Source organism: Arachis ipaensis, chromosome B6, assembly GCF_059453495.1.
Source record: "Arachis ipaensis isolate K30076 ecotype BB chromosome B6, ASM5945349v1, whole genome shotgun sequence".
In the NCBI taxonomy this organism is placed as follows: domain Eukaryota; kingdom Viridiplantae; phylum Streptophyta; class Magnoliopsida; order Fabales; family Fabaceae; genus Arachis; species Arachis ipaensis.
The window spans coordinates 15004170-15025949 of NC_142441.1; the positions used below are offsets into that span (position 1 = coordinate 15004170).

General features: G+C 40.1%; 1 protein-coding gene and 1 non-coding gene across 2 annotated transcripts; one reads left to right on the plus strand and one right to left on the minus strand.

Annotated features, from left to right (window-relative positions):
* The first annotated feature begins 939 nt into the window (after positions 1-939).
* On the plus strand, positions 940-1043 carry LOC148554694 (small nucleolar RNA R71). Its single transcript, XR_015887055.1, has one exon. It is a non-coding gene; the product is annotated as a small nucleolar RNA R71 (small nucleolar RNA).
* A 17941-nt stretch (positions 1044-18984) lies between these two features.
* LOC110263702 (uncharacterized) lies at positions 18985-20460 on the minus strand. The gene has a single exon (XM_021105440.2). The coding sequence runs from the start codon at positions 20458-20460 to the stop codon at positions 18985-18987; it is 1476 nt and encodes a 491-aa protein (XP_020961099.2).
* Between the last annotated feature and the right edge of the window lie 1320 nt (positions 20461-21780).

The window sequence follows — 21780 nt, forward strand, 5'->3', positions numbered from 1 at the left end:
TCATCAGAGCTCATGAAGGGCGTAAGGAGGTTTAATGGAATCTCTATGGTCTCTAGATGAGCCTTAGATTCCTTTGGTTCCTCAGAGGGAAACTCCTTATTGATCACTGGACGTCCCAGGAGGTTTTCCTCCTTGGGATTCACGTCCTCCCCTTCCTCTTTGAATTCGGCCATGATGGTTATATCAATGGCCTTGCATTCTCTCTTTGGATTCTCTTCTGTATTACTTGGAAGAGTACTAGGAGGAGTTTCAGTGATCTTCTTACTCAGCTGGCCCACTTGTGCCTCCAAATTTCTAATGGAGGACCTTATTTTATTCATGAAACTCAGAGTGGCCTTAGATAGATCAGAGACTAAATTTGCTAAGCTAGATGGATTCTGCTCAGAATTCTCTGTCTGTTGCTGAGTGGATGATGGAAAAGGTTTACTACTGTTAAACCTATTTCTTCCACCATTATTAAAGCCTTGTTGAGGCTTTTGTTGATCCTTCTATGAGAAATTTGGGTGATTTCTCCATGAGGGGTTATAGGTGTTCCCATAGGGTTCACCCATATAATTTACCTCTGCTATTGTAGGGTTCTCAGGATCATAAGCTTCTTCTTCAGAAGATGCCTCTTGAGTACTGTTGGATGCAGCTTGCATTCCATTCAAACTCTGAGAAATCATATTGACTTGCTGAGTCAATAGTTTGTTCTGAGCCAATATGGCATTCAGAGCATCAATTTCAAGAACTCCCTTCTTTTGAGGCGTCCCATTACTCACAGGATTCCTCTCAGAAGTGTACATGAACTGGTTATTAGCTACCATGTCAATGAGTTCTTGAGCTTCTGCAGGCATTTTCTTTAGGTGAATGGATCCACATGCAGAAGTATCCAATGACATCTTAGCTAATTCAAACAGACCATCATAGAATATATCCAGAATGGTCCATTCTGAAAGTATGTCAGAAGGGCACTTTTTGGTCAGTTACTTGTATCTCTCCCAAGCTTCATAGAGGGATTCACCTTCCTTCTGTCTGAAGGTTTGAACATCCACTCTAAGCTTACTGAGCTTTTGAGGAGGAAAGAACTTGGCTAAGAAAGTTGTGACCAGCTTATCCCAAGAGTTCAGGCTATCCTTGGGTTGAGAGTCCAACCATATTCTAGCTCTGTCTCTTACAGCAAAAGGGAAAAGCATGAGCCTGTAGACTTCAGGATCTACTCCATTAGTCTTAACAGTATCACAGATCTGCAAGAATTCAGTTAAGAACTGAAAAGGATCTTCAGATGGAAGTCCATGAAACTTGCAGTTTTGTTGCATCAGAGAAACTAATTGAGGCTTAAGCTCAAAATTGTTTGCTCCAATGGTAGGGATGGAGATGCTTCTTCCATGTAAATTGGAATTTAATGCAGTAAAGTCACCAAGCATCTTCCTTGCATTGTTATTATTTTCGGCTGCCATCTCCTCTTCCTGTTCGAAAATTCCTGTAAGGTTGTCTCTGGATTGTTGTATTTTAGCTTCTCTTAGCTTCCTCTTCAGAGTCTTTTCAGGTTCAGGGTCTGCTTCAACAAGAATGTTCTTGTCTTTGCTCCTGCTCATGTGAAAAAGAAGAGGACTAAAGATACCGGGGATCCTCTTTACCACAGTATAGAGGTTCCCTTGTGTGAGTAGAAGAAAAGAAGAATAAGAATGTAGAAGAGAAGAATTCGAACTCAGAGGAGAGGAAGGGGTTCGAATTTTGGGTGAAGAGAAGTGTTAGTAGATGAATAAATAAATAGAAGGATATGAGAGAGAGAATTTCGAAAATTAATTTAAAATTTAAAGTTAAATTTCGAAAATTGAAGTTTGAAATTAAATTAAAATTAAAACAATTAGTTAATTAAAAAGAAATTTTGAAAAAGGAGAGAGGAAATTTTCGAAAATAAGAGAGAGAGGATTAGTTAGGTAGTTTTAAAAAAGATATAATTAAAATTTAAAAAGATATGATTGAAACAAAAGGATAAGATTTGAAAATCAATTTTAAAAAGATAAGATAAGAAGTTAGAAAAGATATTTTAAAATCAAATTTTTGAAAAAGATATAAGTTAAAAAGATATGATAGAAAGATATGATTAAAATTAGTTTTGAAAAAGATTTGCATTTTAAAATCAAAATTAATGACTTGACTCACAAGTAATCACAAGATATGATTCTAGAACTTAAAGTTTGAATCTTTCTTAACAAGCAAGTAACAAACTTGAAATTTTTTGAATCAAAACATTAATAGATGATGTGATTTTCGAAAATATGATAAAATAAGAAAAATATTTTGAAAAAGATTTTTGAAATTTTCGAAAATAAATAAGAAAAATGAAAAAGATATGATTTTTTTGAAAAAGATTTGAAAAAAGGTAGAATTTTTAAATTGAAATTTTGATTTGATTCATAAGAAACAATTAAATTTAAAAACTTTTTGACTAAATCAAATCATATTTTCGAAAATTTTGATTAAAATAAGGAAAAGATAATTTTTTTTATTTTTAAATTTTTATGATGAGAGAGAAAAACAACAAAAATACTCAATGCATGAAAATTTTTGGATCAAAACAATGAATGCATGCAAGAATGCTATGAATGTCAAGATGAACACCAAGAACACTTTGAAGATCATGATGAACATCAAGAACATATTTTTGAAAAATTTTTTATGCAAAGAAAACATGCAAGACACCAAACTTAGAAATCTTTAATGCTTAGATACTATGAATGCAAAAATGCACATGAAAAACAAGAAAAGACACAAAACAAGAAAACATCAAGATCAAACAAGAAGATTTACCAAGAACAACTTGAAGATCATGAAGAACACTATGAATGCATGAATTTTCGAAAAATACATGACTTTTTAGAAAAATGCAATTGACACCAAACTTAAAAATTGACTCAAGACTCAAACAAGAAACACAAAATATTTTTTATTTTTATGATTTTCTAATTTTTTTGGTTTTTTTCGAAAATTATTTGAAAAAGAAAAATAAGGATTCCAAAATTTTTAATATGAATTCCAGGAATCTTGTACTCTTAGTCTAAAGCTTCAGTCCAGGAATTAGACATGGCTCACTAGCCAGCCAAGCTTTCATTGAAAGCTCCGGTCCAAAACACTAGACATGGCCAATGACCAACCAAGATTTAGTATGCTATTACATGCATTGAAGTGATTAGTTGAATCCTCAGTCCAAAAGAATTTAGACATGGCTTTACAGCCAGCCAGGATTCAACAAATCATCATGAAACACTAGAATTGATTCTTAAAAATTCTGAAGAAAAATATATTTTTTTTTTTGGAAATTTTTTTTTTCGAAAAACAAAAGAATAAAAACAAAAACTTAAAATTAAAATAAAGTTACCTAATCTGAGCAACAAGATGAACCGTCAGTTGTCCAAACTCGAACAATCCCCGGCAACGGCGCCAAAAACTTAGTGTTGTTGCCGGACCAAAAACATGGCACTATTGTTACCGGAAACAAATGCGAAATAAATCCCCGGCAACGGCGCCAAAAACTTGGTGCACAAAATTGTGATCCCTGGTAATGGCTCCAAAAACTTTGTGCTCTAATCTTAATTCATAATTTGTCACAACTTCGATACAACTAACCAGCAAGTGCACTGGGTCGTCCAAGTAATACCTTACGTGAGTAAGGGTCGAATCCCACAGAGATTGTTGGTATGAAGCAAGCTATGGTCATCTTGTAAATCTCAGTCAAGCGGATATCAAATGGTTATGGAGTTTTCGAATAATAATAATAAATAAACAGAAAATAAAGATAGAAATACTTATGTAGATCATTGGTGAGAATTTCAGATAAGCGTGTAGAGATGCTTTCATTCCTCTGAACTTCTGCTTTCCTGCTGTCTTTATCCAATCATTCCTACTCCTTTCCATGGCAAGTTTTCTGTAAGGCATCACCGTTGTCAATGACTACATCCCATCCTCTCTGTGAAAAAGGTCCAAATGCTCTGTCACGACACAGCTAATCATCTGGAGGTTCTCGATCATACTGGAATAGGATTCACCCTCCTTTTGCGTCTGTCACTACGCCCAGCACTCGCGAGTTTGAAGTTCGTCACAGCCATCCCTTCCCAGATCCTACTCGGAATACCGCAGACAAGGTTTAGACTTCCGGTTCTCAGGAATAGCCATCCATGGGTTCTAACTTATACCACAAAGATTCTAATATCTCGGACTCGGTCCTCTGTATTAGATATCTAAGAGATACTCATTCTAGCTTGTTTGCATGTAGAACGGAAGTGTTTGTCAGGCACGCGTTCATAAGTGAGAATGATGATGAGCGTCACATAATCATCACATTCATCATGTTCTTAGGTGCGAATGGATATCTTAGAAGCGGAATAATTTGAATTGAATAGAGAAACAGTAGTACTTTGCATTAAATCATGAGGAACAGCAGAGCTCCACACCTTAATCTATGGAGTGCAGAAACTCTACCATTGAAAATACATAAGTGATGAAGGTTCAGGCATGGCCGAATGGCCAGCCCCCAAACGTGATCAATATGATCCAAAGTTGAACTAAAAATCATAAGATGTAAATACAATAGTAAAAAGTCCTATTTATACTAAACTAGCTACTAGGGTTTATAGAAGTAAGTAATTGATGCATAAATCCACTTCCGGGGCTCACTTGGTGTGTTCTTGGGCTGAGCTTGAAGTTTACACGTGCAGAGGCTTCTTTTAGAGTTGAACGCCAAGTTGTAACGTGTTTTTGGCGTTCAACTCTGGTTCGTGACGTGTTTCTGGCGTTTAACTCCAGACTGCAGTGTAGAACTGGCGTTCAATGCCCTTTTGCGTCATCCAAACTCGAGCAAAGTATGGACTATTATATATTGCTGGAAAGCCCTGGATGTCTACTTTCCAAGGCAATTAGAAGCGCACCATTTGGAGTTCTGTAGCTCCAGAAAATCCACTTTAAGTGCAGGGAGGTCAGAATCCAACAACATCAGCAGTCCTTCTTCAACCGCTGAATCTGATTTCTGCTCAAGTCCCTCAATTTCAGCCAGAAAATACCTGAAATCACAGAAAAACACACAAACTCATAGTAAAGTCTAGAAATGTGAATTTAACATAAAAACTAATAAAAACATCCCTAAAAGTAACTAGATCCTACTAAAAACATACTAAAAACAATGCCAAAAAGCGTATAAATTATCCGCTCATCAGTAAGCTTTCGATCCAATTCCACAATTTCAAAATCTCAATGCATGAAATAGGTGATGTGAATAAATTTCAATCATAAACAAGCATCACCTAACGAAAAATGCATTGATAATACACAATTGCCTAACAATGGATGATGAATGCATGGTGGTCAAAGCATGCAATTCAAAAGAGTTAAGATGCTTGAAGGCAATATCATACGTACTCGGTATGCAAAGATGTCAAACATGAAAAATTCAAGACCAAGTAACAAAATGTAAACTCAATAAAAAGAAGTCTAACATTGAAAATTAACAACAATGATGTTAAAATAACATCCCATCAATAATCAGCAGCAATAGATAGCAAACAAGATTAATAATCCAACACCTATAATGAAAAATAGAAAATTAAACAAAAATTAAACTAACTAAATAACTAACTAAAAGAAATGGTGATTGGTAGTATTGAATGATGGTTGAAAAAGGAAAAGAAAAGAGAAGAGAGAAGAAGGAAAGAAATAGAAAGAAGAGAAGAAAAGATGAGTGGTGAAACAGGGCAGAGTCACGCGTACGCTTCGTGTCACACGTACGCGTGAGTTACAGAAATGAGCTGCAATGTGTACGCATCGGCGATGCGCACGTGTGAGTGAAGAGAGATATAAGTCACGCGTACGCGTGGGTGAAAATTGTGCTAGAGGCACAATTTCAGCACACTCCACGTGTAACTCTCTGGTTTTTGTACTGACCCTGCAAAATTTGGATGTCACGCGTACGCGAGGGCAAGGTGTACGCGTGAGTGGTCAAAAAACTTGGGGTCACGTGTACGCATGGCATGGTGCTCTATTTTTCAAAATTTTTCCAAGTTCTTGCACCAAACCAAGCATTCCAAACCTCCAAACAGCTACCAAAATACCATAAAACCTTATTTAACATACTAGACTACTAATTAAACTCAACAAACCAACATAAACATGAAATTAAACCTATTTTTTCCAATATTTACAAAAAAATTGAAAAAATGTTACCATGGTGGGATGTCTCCCACCTAGCACTTTTATTTAGTGTCCTTAAGTTGGACTTATGGGGAGCTCTCATCAAGGTAGTTTGTGCTTGAATCCATCCTTGAACATCCACCAATGTTTGGACTTTCAATAAGCTCCATCATTCAAAATTGATAGCTCCAAGCTTTGATGGAGTTCTTCACAAACCATGAGCTCCCAAAATTGATTCTCTTCTTGTAATCCGAGATCCCACACTTTGTTTTCACACACGTCTTCAAGTTGATCATGGTGATTCCATTCGGGTGGCAAGTTCTTAGAATTCTCATGAGGACACTCAAACATCATCCTAGATCCATGCAAATTGGTTCTACACCAACCATTGTTCCCAAACTTGAAGTTTCCAACCATAATGAACCGAGGATTGTGACGCCTACCACTAACCAACTCTTTCTTTCTTTCCATTCCACAAAGAGCTCTAAGTTGACCATCCGTTTCAAGCAAACCATATTCAAGCGGAATTAGAAAGCTTAGAGATATGAAGTTTACCCACTTGAATGGTGTAAAGGATGATGGTAACTTAGGAAGGGAGGCCTCCAACAACTTTGACAATGCGAGCTCCACTCCCTTGTAATCTTCCTTGACAACTTCCACCTCCTTGCAAGCTTCTTCAATTTTAACATCTTCCTCTTGGTAGCTTTCTTCCAATTTAATCTCTTCTTCATTGCTTACCAAGGGTATGGGCGGTTGTGTATCTTCTTCTTTAATCTCTATGTCAAGTCCAATGGGAGAGGATTCAATTGTAGATAGAAATTCATCAATGATTAAATCCATCTCTTGATCAACCTCTTTAAGATCTCCAACTATGATATGCTTTGGAGGTTGTACACCCTCCTCAACATCAATATCAAGCTTCTTGGAAGAGAATTATATAAGTCTACATTCCCATGGACCTTCAACATCTCCTAAATCTCAACTATTCCTTCCGGCTCAATTGTCTCAACTTTCTCCCTTTGTTGCACTTCTTGCTTCAACTCCTTTTCTCCACCTTGAAGCTCCAAATTCTCCTTCTCATTGTGCTCCTTAACTAATCCTCCACATTTAACAATAAGGGTATCTTGGATAGTTGAGCACAATGATGCCAATTGGCTCATCACTTTGGTTAAGCTAGCCATGGTTTTCCTTTGGTTTTGGTAATGAGTTATAAGTTCTTGTTGTTCTTGCATTAGGGGTTAGAGAGATTGGTCCAATGAAAGTGGTGGTGGAAAAGAGGGTTCATTGTTTCAGAGAAAGGGTTCATAATTGGAAGGTGGTTCATTTTGGTAAGGGTATGGAGATGGTGTATATTGAGGTGGTTCTTGGGAGTAATTGTGTTGGAATTCTTGTGGTTCTATGTATGGTTCATATGGCTCACAAGGTGGTCGGTATGGTGGATAAGGATTAGGGTCATAATGAGGTATTTGGTGGTTCAAAACTATGTTGAGGAGGTGGTTCATAGGCATATGATGATTGTGGTTGACAACCACAATAAGGGTCACCACATCCATTAGGTTGATATGCATTAGGAGTTGAATTATACCTATAAGAAACCGGAGGAGGTTGTTGCCACGAAGAGTGATCAATTCCTTGAGACTCCTCCCATCTTTGATTGTACCATACTTGATGCATGCATGTTGTCATTGTAGTTCTCATTTCCTACAACATAATTTGAACCAAACTCATAGTCAAAGGGATGAGAATTCATAGTAGAGAAACAAAAACAAAAAGCATAAAAAAACAGAGGTAAAATCTAACTACTAACTCAAACAAGCAAACCAATGAAAGAGCAAACTATTCACAATATTTACATATATACAATAACCAATAACAAGCACACATTGCAATTCTCCAGCAACGGTGCCAAAAACTTGATGTAAAGATTTATACCAGTTCGAAATTTAGCAAAATAATTTCGTTGTGAGCATAGCCCAAACCGACATTCGATCCTCAAATCAAAGTTTAATTTTGGTTATCACAAGTCCAACCCAATAAAATAATCGAGAGTATTAGTCTCGGGTCGTTCTCCCTAGGAATCAAAATCGAGTGCTCAATTATTGGTTATGAGGTCAAAAGGGTTGGTAAAGGTGGAAGAAATTAACTAACAAGAAAATAGAACAAACAACTAAAGAAAGCAAGTAATAAAGAGAGACATTCTTGGCAAGGATTGAGAATATAGGCTTTCTATCCTAGTCATTAATCATAACAAAATAATTATCAAGAGTTTATCCTATTAAGTCATCCCCAACGAAAGAAGGTACAATGTCATCTCCAACACTCGAAGAAAGTCTAATAAGACTAGTTAATCTCAATCTAAAAGTCCTAATCAACTTACTAATTGAATTAGCAAAAGATTAGCGTCAATGGAAACAATATTAACTAACAACTCTAGATCACCAACATAAGTTGGGTATTCGTGACTCAATATTGTCTAATTTCTCTTTCCAAGCCAAGAATGCTCAAAAACTACTCTAACATCCAACCAAGCATTTTTATCAAACACTTGGAAGGCATAAAAGGAAAGCATAATAAATTGCAAGAAATATAAAATCTACCCAATGCAAGAAATTAACAATAACAACTAAAGAAAGCACATTAAACCTGAAATACCTCAAATTGCATTAAAGGAAATTGAAATTGATAAGAATGCATGAACATAAAAGTAACCAAAAAGAGAAATTAACAAGGAAAACTAAGAAGATTGAAGTAAATCAACAAGGAAAAGTAAAGAAAACTAAATCAAAACAAGTAATTAAACCTAAACCTAAATCTAGAAGAAAACTAAACTAAGAACCCTAATTTCTAGAGAGAAAAGGAAGTTTCTCTCTCTAGAACTAACCTAAGGCATGTTTCCTACACTAAACTAATTGTCCCCCCTTGACCCCTCTTGAGTTCTGCATCAAATAACCTCAGGAATGAGTTGGATTTCGGCCTGGAAAGCTTAGAAATCGCCCCCAGCGAATTCACTTTAAGTGAGTCACGTGCCGCTCGTCACGCGTGCGCGTGATGACGTGTGCACATCGCTGGCCAAAATTCCTCCTCACGCGTACGCGTGGGTGACGCGTGCGCGTGGCCTTCAAATCTCCAAATGCTCATTTCTTCATGAATTCTCCACTTTGCATGCTTTTTTTCTTGACCTCTTCCATCCAAACCTTGCCTTGTGAATTTGAAATCACTCAACAAACACATCAAGGCATCGAATGGAATTAAATCTACTCTAAGCCATCCCAAAACCCACAATCTCCTATGATAGATCCTCTTTGGTTTGAAACAGAAAAAGATCTCGAGTTTTTACATAATACGCAAACATTATCTTGCAAGTTAATCACTTCTAGCCTACTCAGTCTTTTCTTGGTATTAACTCTGCTTACCAATACAAATCAAACAACCAATTCCACTCTTGGTGGAACTAAGCATTTACAATAATTTTAGTGAAGTTGTAACTTGTTACATCCTCCCAAAATATTCTGATTGCAATATTTGCACAAAAGAGTTAGTAAAAAAAAACATATTTTTTATCAAACTTTCATACAACTCTATTCTCAATGTCATTTGTTAGTTTAACCGGTCTTAAATTATCATGTAATTGATTAACCAATTCTAACTCCCATTAGTGTAACTCTCACTTCTATTAAAAATTTCAAATCTACTCTAAGTCATTCCAGAACCTATAGTCCCCTATGACATATCCTCTTTGATTTGAAAAAAAAAAAGAATCTCGGAAACCAATCTTTCAAAAAATCACATTGTAACCAAACATCCTACTAGAATCAAATCCTTCTTGCGCCACTTTTCTCCATCAATAAGCCAGCAATTATTTTTTCCCTCACATGTTCCTTAATCTGTAATTAACAAATATCTTTTCATGGGTTGCCTCTATTAGATAGTGCTTGGTTAACAATATCTCATTGGGATTCAAATTATTACATGAGCATACCACCTTCTTCCATAACAGATAATTCTCCTTATAAAAATGCGACCACCACTTAAATAAAAGACATGTGTTACGAATCACTGCATCTTCGACTCCTAGTCCACCTAATTTTTTTGGAACCTGCATCACTTCCCACCTAACCAATGCCATACCATTCATATCATCCTCCTTACTCTATAGAAATATTCTCTACAATGAAATCAACTTTTCTGCAACAGCCTTCGGCATCTTACACAAACTCAAGTAGTATATCGGCAAGCTATTTAAGACTGATTTGATAAGAACCAACTTACCAGCTTTATTGAGTACCTTAGCTTTCTATAAGCTGAGTTTCTCCTCTACTTTATCTATGATTGATTTTCAGGTCTTAACCAACCTTTGGGTTTGCTCCTAATGCGATATCAAGATACTTAACTAGAATAGTATCCTCCTTACAACCCAGTAAGCCACACATACTCTACACCCATTGCTGCTCGCAGTTAACCGGGATCAAATTGAATTTATCAAAAAATTAATGCTTAGCCCCGATATCACCTCAAAGCATCGCAGAATCCTCTTGTAATTTCTGATAGTCTCCTCATCAAATGGGTTGAACAATATAGTGTTATCTACAAACTGAAGATAGTATAACTTTATATTATCCCTCCCAACTAGTAGAGAGAATATACGTCCATTTTAACTGCCTTACCCACCATTTGATGTAGCACATCAATAACAAAAACAAATAAGAAAGGAGGCTATAGATCTCCTTGTCTCAAATTCAATTCTATCTCAAAAGGTTTAAATAATGAATCATTTATCAATACAGATATAGAAGTTGTGCTAACACACTCCATAACCCACTTCCTCCATCTCCTATGAAAATCTATCTTTTGCAACTCAATATTCACAAAATTCCACTTGACCCTATCCCTTCTGAAAGTTTAACTTGATTATTGCCGTTTTTTTTTCAACTTAAACCACTGTACAATTTCACATGTAATAAGTGTCCCATCATTTGTTTTGATTCATTATACCCCTATTTTTTGGCCCATCATTCATATCACTATAAATCCAAGTCAATGTTCTTTCAAAGTTGGAATCATTACTCATTATATCACATCCCACAAATTCAGCACTTTCTTCAATTCCTTCATAATCTACTTGATACGTTATATATTTTTTGTGATTCAATTTTGAATGAACATTACTCCATTCATTCAAAATTATTTATGAAACTTACCAACCTATCCTTCTCCTCTCTTTCCTCCCTCTGCACCTCCACCACTACCTCAGCTGCCTAATCTCGACACTTTTTTGAATTTGTTTTCCATGTAAGCACTACATCCATGTCCACATGCTTTTTTGCTGTCTCTTTCCTTGGTTATTTTTGGCTAGACCCTACTTCGCCCTCATGCTCCAAATTACTAATTTCTCCATACATCTCACCTCCAACTTCCTTCACTAACACATCGAATCCACTAGTATTTATTGTGATATGGATCTATTCGTTAATCACATCCATGACACAAGTATTAAGTTGCACACATCTAACACTAAATGAAATGCATAATTTCGTCGTTTTATTAATTTTCCCTCTTGTCCTCTTAACATGCTAAAAATGTCAACTGACCAAGCATGCAACAGAACTCCGAAACATTCTAACTACACTTTACGGGTTTCACTTTGCTCCATCTCCATATACTATCAAAGAATTGCAAAAGGATATTTATTTTAAATGTGCACGCCTCTTCCGCACTCAACATAAAATCAAAAGTCAGAAGAGCTTTGAACGCTCCAAATTCTCGTATTTAAACTACTTGAGACATGTTCTTCCCAATTATTTTCTTCAATTTATTATAATCAGTAGCCTTCGTCGTTCTGTCTACTAGACTTTTCTGTAACCAGTTGATGAGATTCTCCTTTATCACTGATACTTTCTGGATCGTCTGAACACTAGGGAGGCCGAGCTTAAGCGCTTCCGAGTGAGTTGACACAGAGGAGGAAGAGCTTGACGCCGACCGGAAGTCAGACACCGCGGCGGGAATACCTGCACAAGATACTCCGACGCTCAAGTCAGTAGTGATTCACGGTGAGTAAGTTAAGAGAAAAGAGTGAGAGAATAAGAGTGATAGAACCTGAGACCTAGCCAAGCATATTAGCTAGGTTTTATAGAAGTTGTCTTCTGTCCGTTAGTGGATAAGTCCTAGTTTATAGGTTGGTTGAGATATTCTGTTTTGGTACTGTAAACTAGTTGAGCACGTTTCCTATTTTCAGTTGAGTGATGCTGTTTTGGTCCCGATCACGTGCCGAGATTTGCGGACGGCTGATACGGGACCGAGCTTTATGATGCACGTGTCTTTTTATTCGGACAGGTAAGGTTGACCTTATCTGCTCTTGTTCCGAGCTTGTTTAATGTGACGCCAGCCCCCGATATTTACGCGCCGAGTATTTTGGGTGACTGATACGGGGCCGAACTTATTGGCTCACGTGCCGAGCTTTTTATGCAACCGAGGACAAGGGTGACGTATCATAGCCCCCAAGCTTGCCTTGATGTGGACAAGACTAAGGCGAGCTTTTAGACAAGGAGTGCCGTAATCCTCGGTTGCCGAGTTTGTATGTCGTGTATGGCCCTTGTAGCCCCCAAGCTCGGCTTAGTTCTGCTTCAGAATGTGGAACGTTTCTGGCTTCCTCGCGTTTCGTGCCGTTGTGACATGATTGATGTGAAAACCGCTCCGCTTCTCTAGGCACCCCTGTCCATTGGATTTTGCAGTGGATTTAATGCCTCCCTCTTTTTTGCCACTCTGAATTAAATGTATAGGGCCTAGTAACCGTTTCTTTTGTGGGTTTTATGTTACTTTGCGTTTTCTTCTTCTTCCCAACTGCTGTAATCTGGGATAGAGGTTATTTTCTTCTTCTTGTCTGAGAGATGAGCAAGCAAGGTCAGTGTTAATTCTTCTTTCCTCTTCATCTTGCTTTTTTCTTTCTTTGTCTTCGATGGAGAACTGTAATGTGGGTGCTTCATACGATTGGGTTGATGTTAGGGTGAGAGAACGCAAATCCCAGTTTGATGATGAAGAGTCTGTGAAGCTATTAGGGTCGGATGTCTGGGTTAGGCCTGGTAGTGATATTAGGATTGAGTTGCTGCCTTGTGGGGAGGAGGATCGTGTTTGTGACCGGTTAGACGACTGGTCCTATTTTTATATGTACAGTTGCCTTTTCACAGAGCTGGGGGTAAGACTTCCTTTTACCGAATTTGAGTGTGGGGTTTTGTACTGGTTGAACTGTGCCCCGACCCAATTACATCCCAACTCCTGGGGTTTCGTTCGAGCTTTTGAGGTTTTGATGGAGCTTTTAGAGTGTCCGCCGTCTCTTAGGTTGTTTTTCTCCTTATTTCAGGCAAAGGGAGTGAATAGAGGTTTGTGGGTAAATCTTAGTAGCTATCCTCGTCGGGCGGTATTCGGTTTGTATAAGTCTTCATTTAAGGATTTCAAATCAATGTTCGTTAAGGTTAGGAGTGTTCCCGAGGATTTTCCCTTCTATCTGAACGAGCATTTGGTTGAAAGGTTTCCCTTATTTTGGTGCTCCAAACCTTACCAGGCCCTGGATGTAGACGATAGGTTACTTGATGATGATATTGTCATGGATTTTTTGTTTAAGTCTCTGGGTCCGAAGGGTTTGTTGTCAGTTGCTGAGATGTTGAAATGGGATTCCGATAGGCAAGCAGTGTATGATCATATAGGTAACTGCACTTTGTTATGTTTGTATTGTGTTTCTGATTTTCCATGTTTCTCCTGACTTGTTTGCATGTTATTTTACAGCTGAGAAGGCTCCTGCAATCACTACTGCGGGGTTGAAGTCGTACTTTAGCCAACGGAAGAAAAGTGAGAAGGAAGTGTCGTCTAATGTGGGAAAGGGGCCAGCCGCTATAGTAGCCCAATATGGTCCTGGGCCGAAGCCTAAGCGAAAGAGGGTTCAGGCTAAAGGTAGTCTTGCCGAGGTGCTGGATGGTAAGGGGGAGTCGTCGCTGATTCTTCAAGCAGTTGAATCTGCTTATGAATCGCAGAAAAGGCTTCACGGATATGATGAGAACGAGCATGGCAGATCTTTGTGGGCGAAGCTCTATCCTTTTGGCGTTATGGCTGACGAGCTTTGCTGTTTTCCTGATGATATGAAAATGATTGATGAGGTGGGCCGAGCTGGTGTTAGTCGTTTTCTCCAGGTATGACTTAAGTATTTGCGCTTGCTGAATGTTCCTTTATAGTGTTGTTTGTTTACTGAGTTATTTTTCTTCTAGGTTATTGGTGCTCGGATCGTCGCCATTGGTCGATCTCAGGAGCTCGCCTTAGAGCGGGAGGAAAAAGAAGCTGCACATGTAGAGGAGTTGTCTGAAATTATCCAGAAAAAAGATGATAAAATTGTTGAGCTGTCATCCTCCATTGAGAAGAGAGAGCTTGAATTTGCTGAGGAGCGGAAACTGCACGAGGCTTCTTTGAAGAACACGAAGTCTGAGGTCGATCGATTGTCTTCTCGGATCAAAGAGTTAGAAGGCGGGGTCTATGAGGCCTTTGCCCAAGGGTTTGATCGCGCCGTTTCCTAAGTTAAGGTGTTGTATCCCGAAGCTGATTCTTCAAAGCTTGATGTTATGAAGGTTGTCGTTAATGGAGAACTTATGGAAGATGAAGGTGCTGCTGGAAGTGAGAGTGAGGGGTCTAGCATAGGTGATAAGATAGAGTAGGCTTTAGTGTTTGTCCTGTTTATTTTGTATGCTTGTAGTATCTTTGAAGCTTGTTGCTATTTTTGTCGTGAACTTTTTTCCTAATGTTTGACAATGATGTTTTGTGGTCCGAGTATATAGCTCGGTTTGAAATTATAGCTTCTGTTGATTAATGTGATATATATATTTTGGTTAGATTATAGTAGTGTGCCGTTATGTGAAAACGGCTGTTTGTGTTTGATGATGGCTGAAGCCACTCTTTGTTTGTTTGATCCGTTGATTAAGATAGTAGAGGCTTTAATGTACTGTTTTGATGATCCCTTAGGATTCGCTCGAAATAACTTGTTTGTTGTATTCATTTGTACTTCTCCGAGTAATATGCTCGGAATGCGTGCGTTGTTCTCCGAGTATAAGGCTCGGATTTATTTTAAATGTTTATTTGTTGGAATGTATGGTGGAGACCATCGTAAAAATGTGTTAGTTTGTACTTGTCCGAGTATTATGCTCGGTATGCGCATTTAGAATTCCGAGTATGAAGCTCGGATTGGTTTGTTCATTGGGAAAAACGTTGACTTATTTTTGTGGTGGAGGTTTTCCGAGGGATAAGCTCGGCTCGTGATGTTAAGGTTCCGAGGATTATGCTCGGATAATTTGAAGTGTTTACTAGCTGAAATGTATGCTAACTGCCAAAATGAGAACTGTTTTGGTTGCACATTAAGTTGTATGGCTACAATGGTTTGTTGCGTCCGGCCTCATTAAAACCCTTTCCGAGTAAAACCCTTGTGTTTTGGGAAAAAACCGTCGGAGGGAAAAAGAGTACCATCATTCGCTTATTACACAGGCTATGTCACGATTGATATTCCCTTAGAGAGGAGACGTTCCATGTTCCCGGAAGTTGCTCTCCTCTAAGGGTTTCTAATTTGTAAGCCCCCTTTCCGAGGTTTTGGAGAACTCGGAAAGGACCTTCCCAATTTGCCGCTAATTTGCCATGTGCTGGTGGTTTTCGTGCATCTTCTGTTCGTCTGAGTACAAGGTCTCCATTGTTGAAAGACCTGTGAACTACTCTTTTGTGGTGTCTTTGCTCTAGGTATTGTTTTCTGGCTTGCTGCTTTATGGCGGAGATGTCTCTGTCTTCTTCTACGAGGTCTAGTTCGGCTGACCGAGCTTGTTGATTGTTCGGTTGATTATAGAGCTCGGTCCTTAGCGTTGGGATGCTGACCTCTACTGGAATGAGCGCTTCTGCGCCATATACCAATTTGAAGGGAGTTTCCCCTGTGGCAGATTGAATGCTGGTGTTGTAACTCCATAGAATTTCTGGAATGAGGTCGGCCCACTCCCCTTTAGCTTCGCCGAGCTTTTTCTTTAATCCCTGCAAGATAATTCTGTTAGCTGATTCAACTTGTCCGTTAGTTTGCGGGTGCTCTACTGAGCTGAAGTGATGTTTGATGTTAAGGTTTGTCAGAAAGGCGGCGAGCTTATGGTCTGTACATTGTCTTCCGTTATCAGAGATTATTTCTCTTGGGATACCGAATCTACATATGATATTTTTCCATAGAAAAGATCGCACTTTTTCTGATGTTATGTGTGCTAGTGGTTGTGCTTCTATCCACTTAGAGAAATAATCGATTGACACTAAGAGGAACTTTACCTGGCCTGGCGCTTTCGGAAAGGGTCCAAGGATATCCAATCCCCACCTATCGAAAGGCCAGCTTACCTCTATGGTATGGAGCTCCTCGGCTGGGGTCTCTGAAAGGGTGGCATGCTTTTGACAATTATCACATGCTTTGACTTTTGTGATGCAGTCCCGTTTTATCGTCGGCCAATAGTATCCTGTTTGCAATATCTTTGCTGCTAATGCTCGGCCGCCGATATGGTTGCCGCAGACTCCTTCATGCGTTTCGGCCATAACCTCCTCGGCTTCCTCGTTGCTGATGCACTTGAGCAATGGTTGTGAGTGTCCTCGCCTGTATAGGGTGTTTCCGAGCACTGTATAGAAGCTTGCTCTTCTTCGGAAGAGCGGCAAGTTCGGCTCATCATTTGGAATGGTGCCTGTATTAATGTAATCGATAAAAGGTGTTCGCCAATCTGGGACCTGTGTAATACTCAAAATTGTTTCTTGCTCAAAACTTGGTTTGTCAAGTGTTAGCTGGGACAGTGCCGATGTATTTTCGGCTTGCCGTGTTGTGGCTAACTTAGATAACACATTGGCCCTGGTGTTTTGTTCTCGGTTTACATGGATAATATTAAATTCTTTAAATTTTGAAATTAGATCCTTTGTTATGAGCCAATATTTCTCTAACAAAGGATCTTTTACCTGAAATTCGCCCTTTATTTGGTGTACCACTAAGGAAGAGTCGCAGTAGGCTGTTATTCGAGGTATTTGTAGTTGTAGGGCGAGCTTCAGTCCAGCGAGTAGGGCCTCATATTCTGCCTGATTGTTGCTTGCGTTGAAGCGGAACTGTAGTGATTGCTCGGCCACCACCTTGTCGCTTTCTTTTAGTAGTATCCCTGCGCCACTGCCTTCTTTGTTTGACGCTCCATCCACATGTATGCTCCAACTGGCCTCTGTATTGTGTGTGTCTTTAGTCATCTCCGATATAAAGTCGGCTAGCACCTGTGACTTCAGTGTTTTCCTTGATTCGTATTGGATGTCGAACTCGGAGAGCTCGACCGACCACTTTATCAATCTGCCGGCGAGCTCGGGTATGGTTAGTATCTGCCTCAGCGGTTGGTCTATTCGTACTATGATTGTGTGGCTCTGAAAATAGTGCCGTAGTCTTCTTGCTGTGGTGATTAGTGCTAGCGCCAGTTGTTCTATCTTCGGGTACCTTGTTTCTGTTGGTTGTAGCACCTTACTGATGAAGTATACTGGGCTTTGCTTTCTTCCTGTTTCTGTTACTAAAACTGAGCTTATAGCATGGTTAGATACTGATAGGTATAAATACAGTGGGTTACCTGTTTCTGGTCTTTGGAGGATTGGTGGTGATGTTAAGTGTTGTTTAAGTTCGATAAAAGCATTTTCGCATTCGTCTGTCCAGTTGAACTTCCTGCCTTTAGAGAATGTCTGGAAAAAGTGATAAGATCGGTTTGCCACTGCAGGTAGGAAACGTGACAGGGCAGCTATTCGTCCTGCAAGTTGCTGAACCTCCTTTACCGTTTTTGGGCTTGTCATGTTCAGCACGGCCCTGCACTTTTCCGGGTTGGCCTCGATGCCTCGAGATGTTAACATGAATCCCAGGAACTTCCCTCCTTGCACTCCGAACGCGCATTTGTCTGGATTGAGTCTCATGTTATATGCTCGGAGTTGTCTGAAGATTTCTACTAAGTCGTCACAGTGGGACCTCTGCATAGGTGTTTTTGTGACCATATCTACATAGACCTCCATATTGCGGCCTATCTGCTGTTGGAACACCTTGTCCATTAGCCTTTGATATGTCGCACCTGCATTCTTTAGGCCAAATGGCATTACCTTGTAACAAAAATTTCCATGTTCTGTTATAAAAGTTGTTTTGCTTTGGTCTTCTGGGTGCATTAAGATCTGGTTGTAGCCAGAGTATGCATCCATAAAACTCAAAGCTTTGAAACCAGAGGCGTTATCAACTAATTTATCAATGCAAGGCAGTGGATATGCATCTTTGGGGCAAGCTTTATTTAAGTTTGTAAAGTCGACGCACATGCGCCATTTACCTGAGCTCTTCCTTACCATTACCACGTTAGACAGCCATGTGGTGAAGCGAATCTCTCTGATGAAGCCTGCATTGAAGAGCTTCTGGGTTTCTTCGAGTGCTGCTTGTTTTTTCTCTTCTCCGAGGTTCCTTTTCTTCTGTGCAACTGGTCGGATTGTTTTGTCGATTGCGAGCTTATGGCAGATGACTTCTGGGTTGATTCCGGGCATGTCATCTGGTGTCCATGCAAAAAGGTCGGCGTTCAGACGTAGTATGTGAATGAGTCTTGCTCGGTCTGCCCCTTCTAATGCTTCTCCAACATATGTGCATTGTTTGTCGTCTGATGTCAGTGTTATTTGTTGAAGATTGTCCATTGGCCGAGGTCTTTCGCCGAGGTCTTCCCTTGGGTCGAGATCGGCTAGTGTCGCTGTGTTGGCAGACGTGTGGATTGCTTGAACCTGGGGCCGAGCTTCCTGTTTTGTTTATACTGGTTTTAGACCAGCGTTATAGCATTGCCGAGCTTCTTGATGGTCGGCATACACCGTAGCGATCTTGTTTTCCTGCACTGGAAACTTGACACACAGATGTAATGTGGAAACCACTGCCCTGAATATATTCAGGGCGGGTCTCCCAAGTATAATATTGTAAGGGCTGTAACAGTTTACTATTAGGTATTGAATATCAATCGACTTTGATATAGGGATTTCTCCCATTGTGGTCTTTAGCCATATGTGTCCCATGATAGGGACTCTCTCTCCAGAGAACCCAATTAGCTCTCTGGAGGAGGGTTGTATCAATTTTTCTGATAATTTCATCTTGGTAAAAGTAGAGTAAAATAAAACATCAACACTACTACCTGGATCTAACAATGTTTTTCTTACCAACAGTTCTCCGATCTGGATTGAAATTACCACGGGATCGTCGAGGTTAGGGTTTGCCGATTTGAAGTCTGCTTGGCTGAAGGATATTGTGACATCTGGTTCTTTGTCCTTCTTTGGTTGTATAGTTCCTTCGATTGCCAGCATCGCTCTATAGCTTCGTTTCCTAGCCGAGCTTGTTTCTCCTCCGCTTGCGAATCCCCCTGATATGTGGTTGATGACTCCTCTTGGTGGATCAGGAGTCGTCCTTTCTTTTTTGTCGTCGGCAACCGCTTGCTTATGTTCTACCCTGTCCGAGTTTCCTCCTCTGCCCTTCCGGATCTCGATGTATTTGTCCAGGAGCCCTTGGCGCGCTAGTCTTTCCAGGAGGTCCTTTGCAACGATGCAGTCATCTGTAGTATGACCGAACTTCCGGTGGAAGGCACAATGCTTTGTCTTGTCCACGAATCGTTGATCCTGGTAGTTCCCTGCTCGGGCTGGTGGCTTTATGATTTTGGCGTTGAGGATTTCTCTGATGATGTTCTCTCTTCTGGTGTTGAATCTGGTGTATGTGTTGTATTTTGACGCGGGCTTAGGAGGTTTCTTGGTGTCTCTGTTGCCTGGCGATCTGAAAGTCCTTTCCTCATCTCTCCGATGTGGCTGTTTGTCTGATTTTTGGGCTTCTCGGAGTTCTTCAATCTCCATTTGCCCAGCCGCCCTTTCTCGGAATTCCTCTAGCGTCTTTGGTTTTGTTATGGCAATGGTCTCCCGAAATTTGCCAGGCCTGAGGCCGGCCTTGAGAGCGTGCAGGTGAACGGCCGGGTCTAAGTCTTGGATCTCCATAGTGGCGTCAGCGAATCTGGTCATGTAGTCTTTCAGACTCTCGTGCTGACCTTGTTTGATGGTGCCGAGAAAGTCCGAGCCATGTACATAGATTCTTGATGCAGCGAAGTAATCAATGAATGATCTGGCGAGGTCTTCAAAGGAGGAGATCGAACCTGCAGAAAGTTTAGAAAACCAGAGTAACGCAGCACCATCTAGGTAAGTGGGAAATGCTCGACAGAGGACGGGCTCATTGTTCGGGCCGTTGAAGAACATCATCGATTGGAACTTCTTCACATGGGCTCGGGGGTCGCCGAACCCCTTGTACGGCTCCAGCGCGGTGGGCAGCGTAAAGTTTTTTGGCATCTGGTAATTCGTGATCTCCTCGGAGAAAGGGTTGTCAAGGGTGAGCTTTTCCTTTGGCGGGACGATGTTTAAAGGGTCCGTCGCACTTTGAGCCGAGCCTTTGGAGTTCTCTCCATTGTTTTGCGTTGAGAGCTCGGCTATCCTCCGTACCTCCGCCTGAAGCTCAGCGATTTGAGCCAGGAGGTCGTCCTGTGAGAGTTGTGGATTTTCCTTGTCAGCCATGTCCGAGGATCGGGAATCCTGCAAAATAAAGTAGAAGACTAAACGAAGGAAAAGATGGGGTTAGATGTACTCCGGGCCCCACGGTGGGCGCCAAGTGGTTCGTCCGAACACTAGGGAGGCCGAGCTTAAGCGCTTCCGAGTGAGTTGACACCGAGGAGGAAGAGCTTGACGCCGGCCGGAAGTCAAACACCGCGGCGGGAATACCTGCACAAGATACTCCGACGCTCAAGTCAGTAGTGATTCACGGTGAGTGAGTTAAGAGAAAAGAGTGAGAGAATAAGAGTGATAGAACCTGAGACCTAGCCAAGCATATTAGCTAGGTTTTATAGGAGTTGTCTTCTGCCCGTTAGTGAATAAGTCCTAGTTTATAGGTTGGTTGAGATATTCTGTTTTGGTGCTGTAAACTAGTTGAGCACGTTTCCTATTTTCAGTTGAGTGATGCTGTTTTGGTCCCGATCACGTGCCGAGATTTGCGGACGGCTGATACGGGACCGAGCTTTATGATGCACGTGTCTTTTTATTCGGACAGGTAAGGTTGAGCTTATCTGCTCTTGTTCCGAGCTTGTTTAATGTGACGCCAGCCCCCGATATTTACGCGCCGAGTATTTCGGGTAACTGATACAGGGCCGAACTTATTGGCTCACGTGCCGAGCTTTTTATGCAACCGAGGACAAGGGTGACGTATCACTTTCCTTTCACATTCATTATTATCTGTACCAAATTCTTCCTGAACCTAATGATTTACAGTTCTCCAACTGTTGCCTCCTTCCTGTACCACTTTTCTATTTTTTTTTTCGTCAATTTTCTGTACTTCACCTGTCCTACCAACATTTTTTTTCTCAATCTAATATGATGTATTTTTGCAATAGCTTTTAGGGCTCTTCTCTTCGTTGTAAAGAAAGATTCGTTTTCTAAATGTTAGTACTCTTTTTTTTGTTTTAAATCCTAGAATCTTTTGTTTGTTCCGTAGTTCTATCCGTCCTGAATTTTCCATATTAACCAATGTCAATG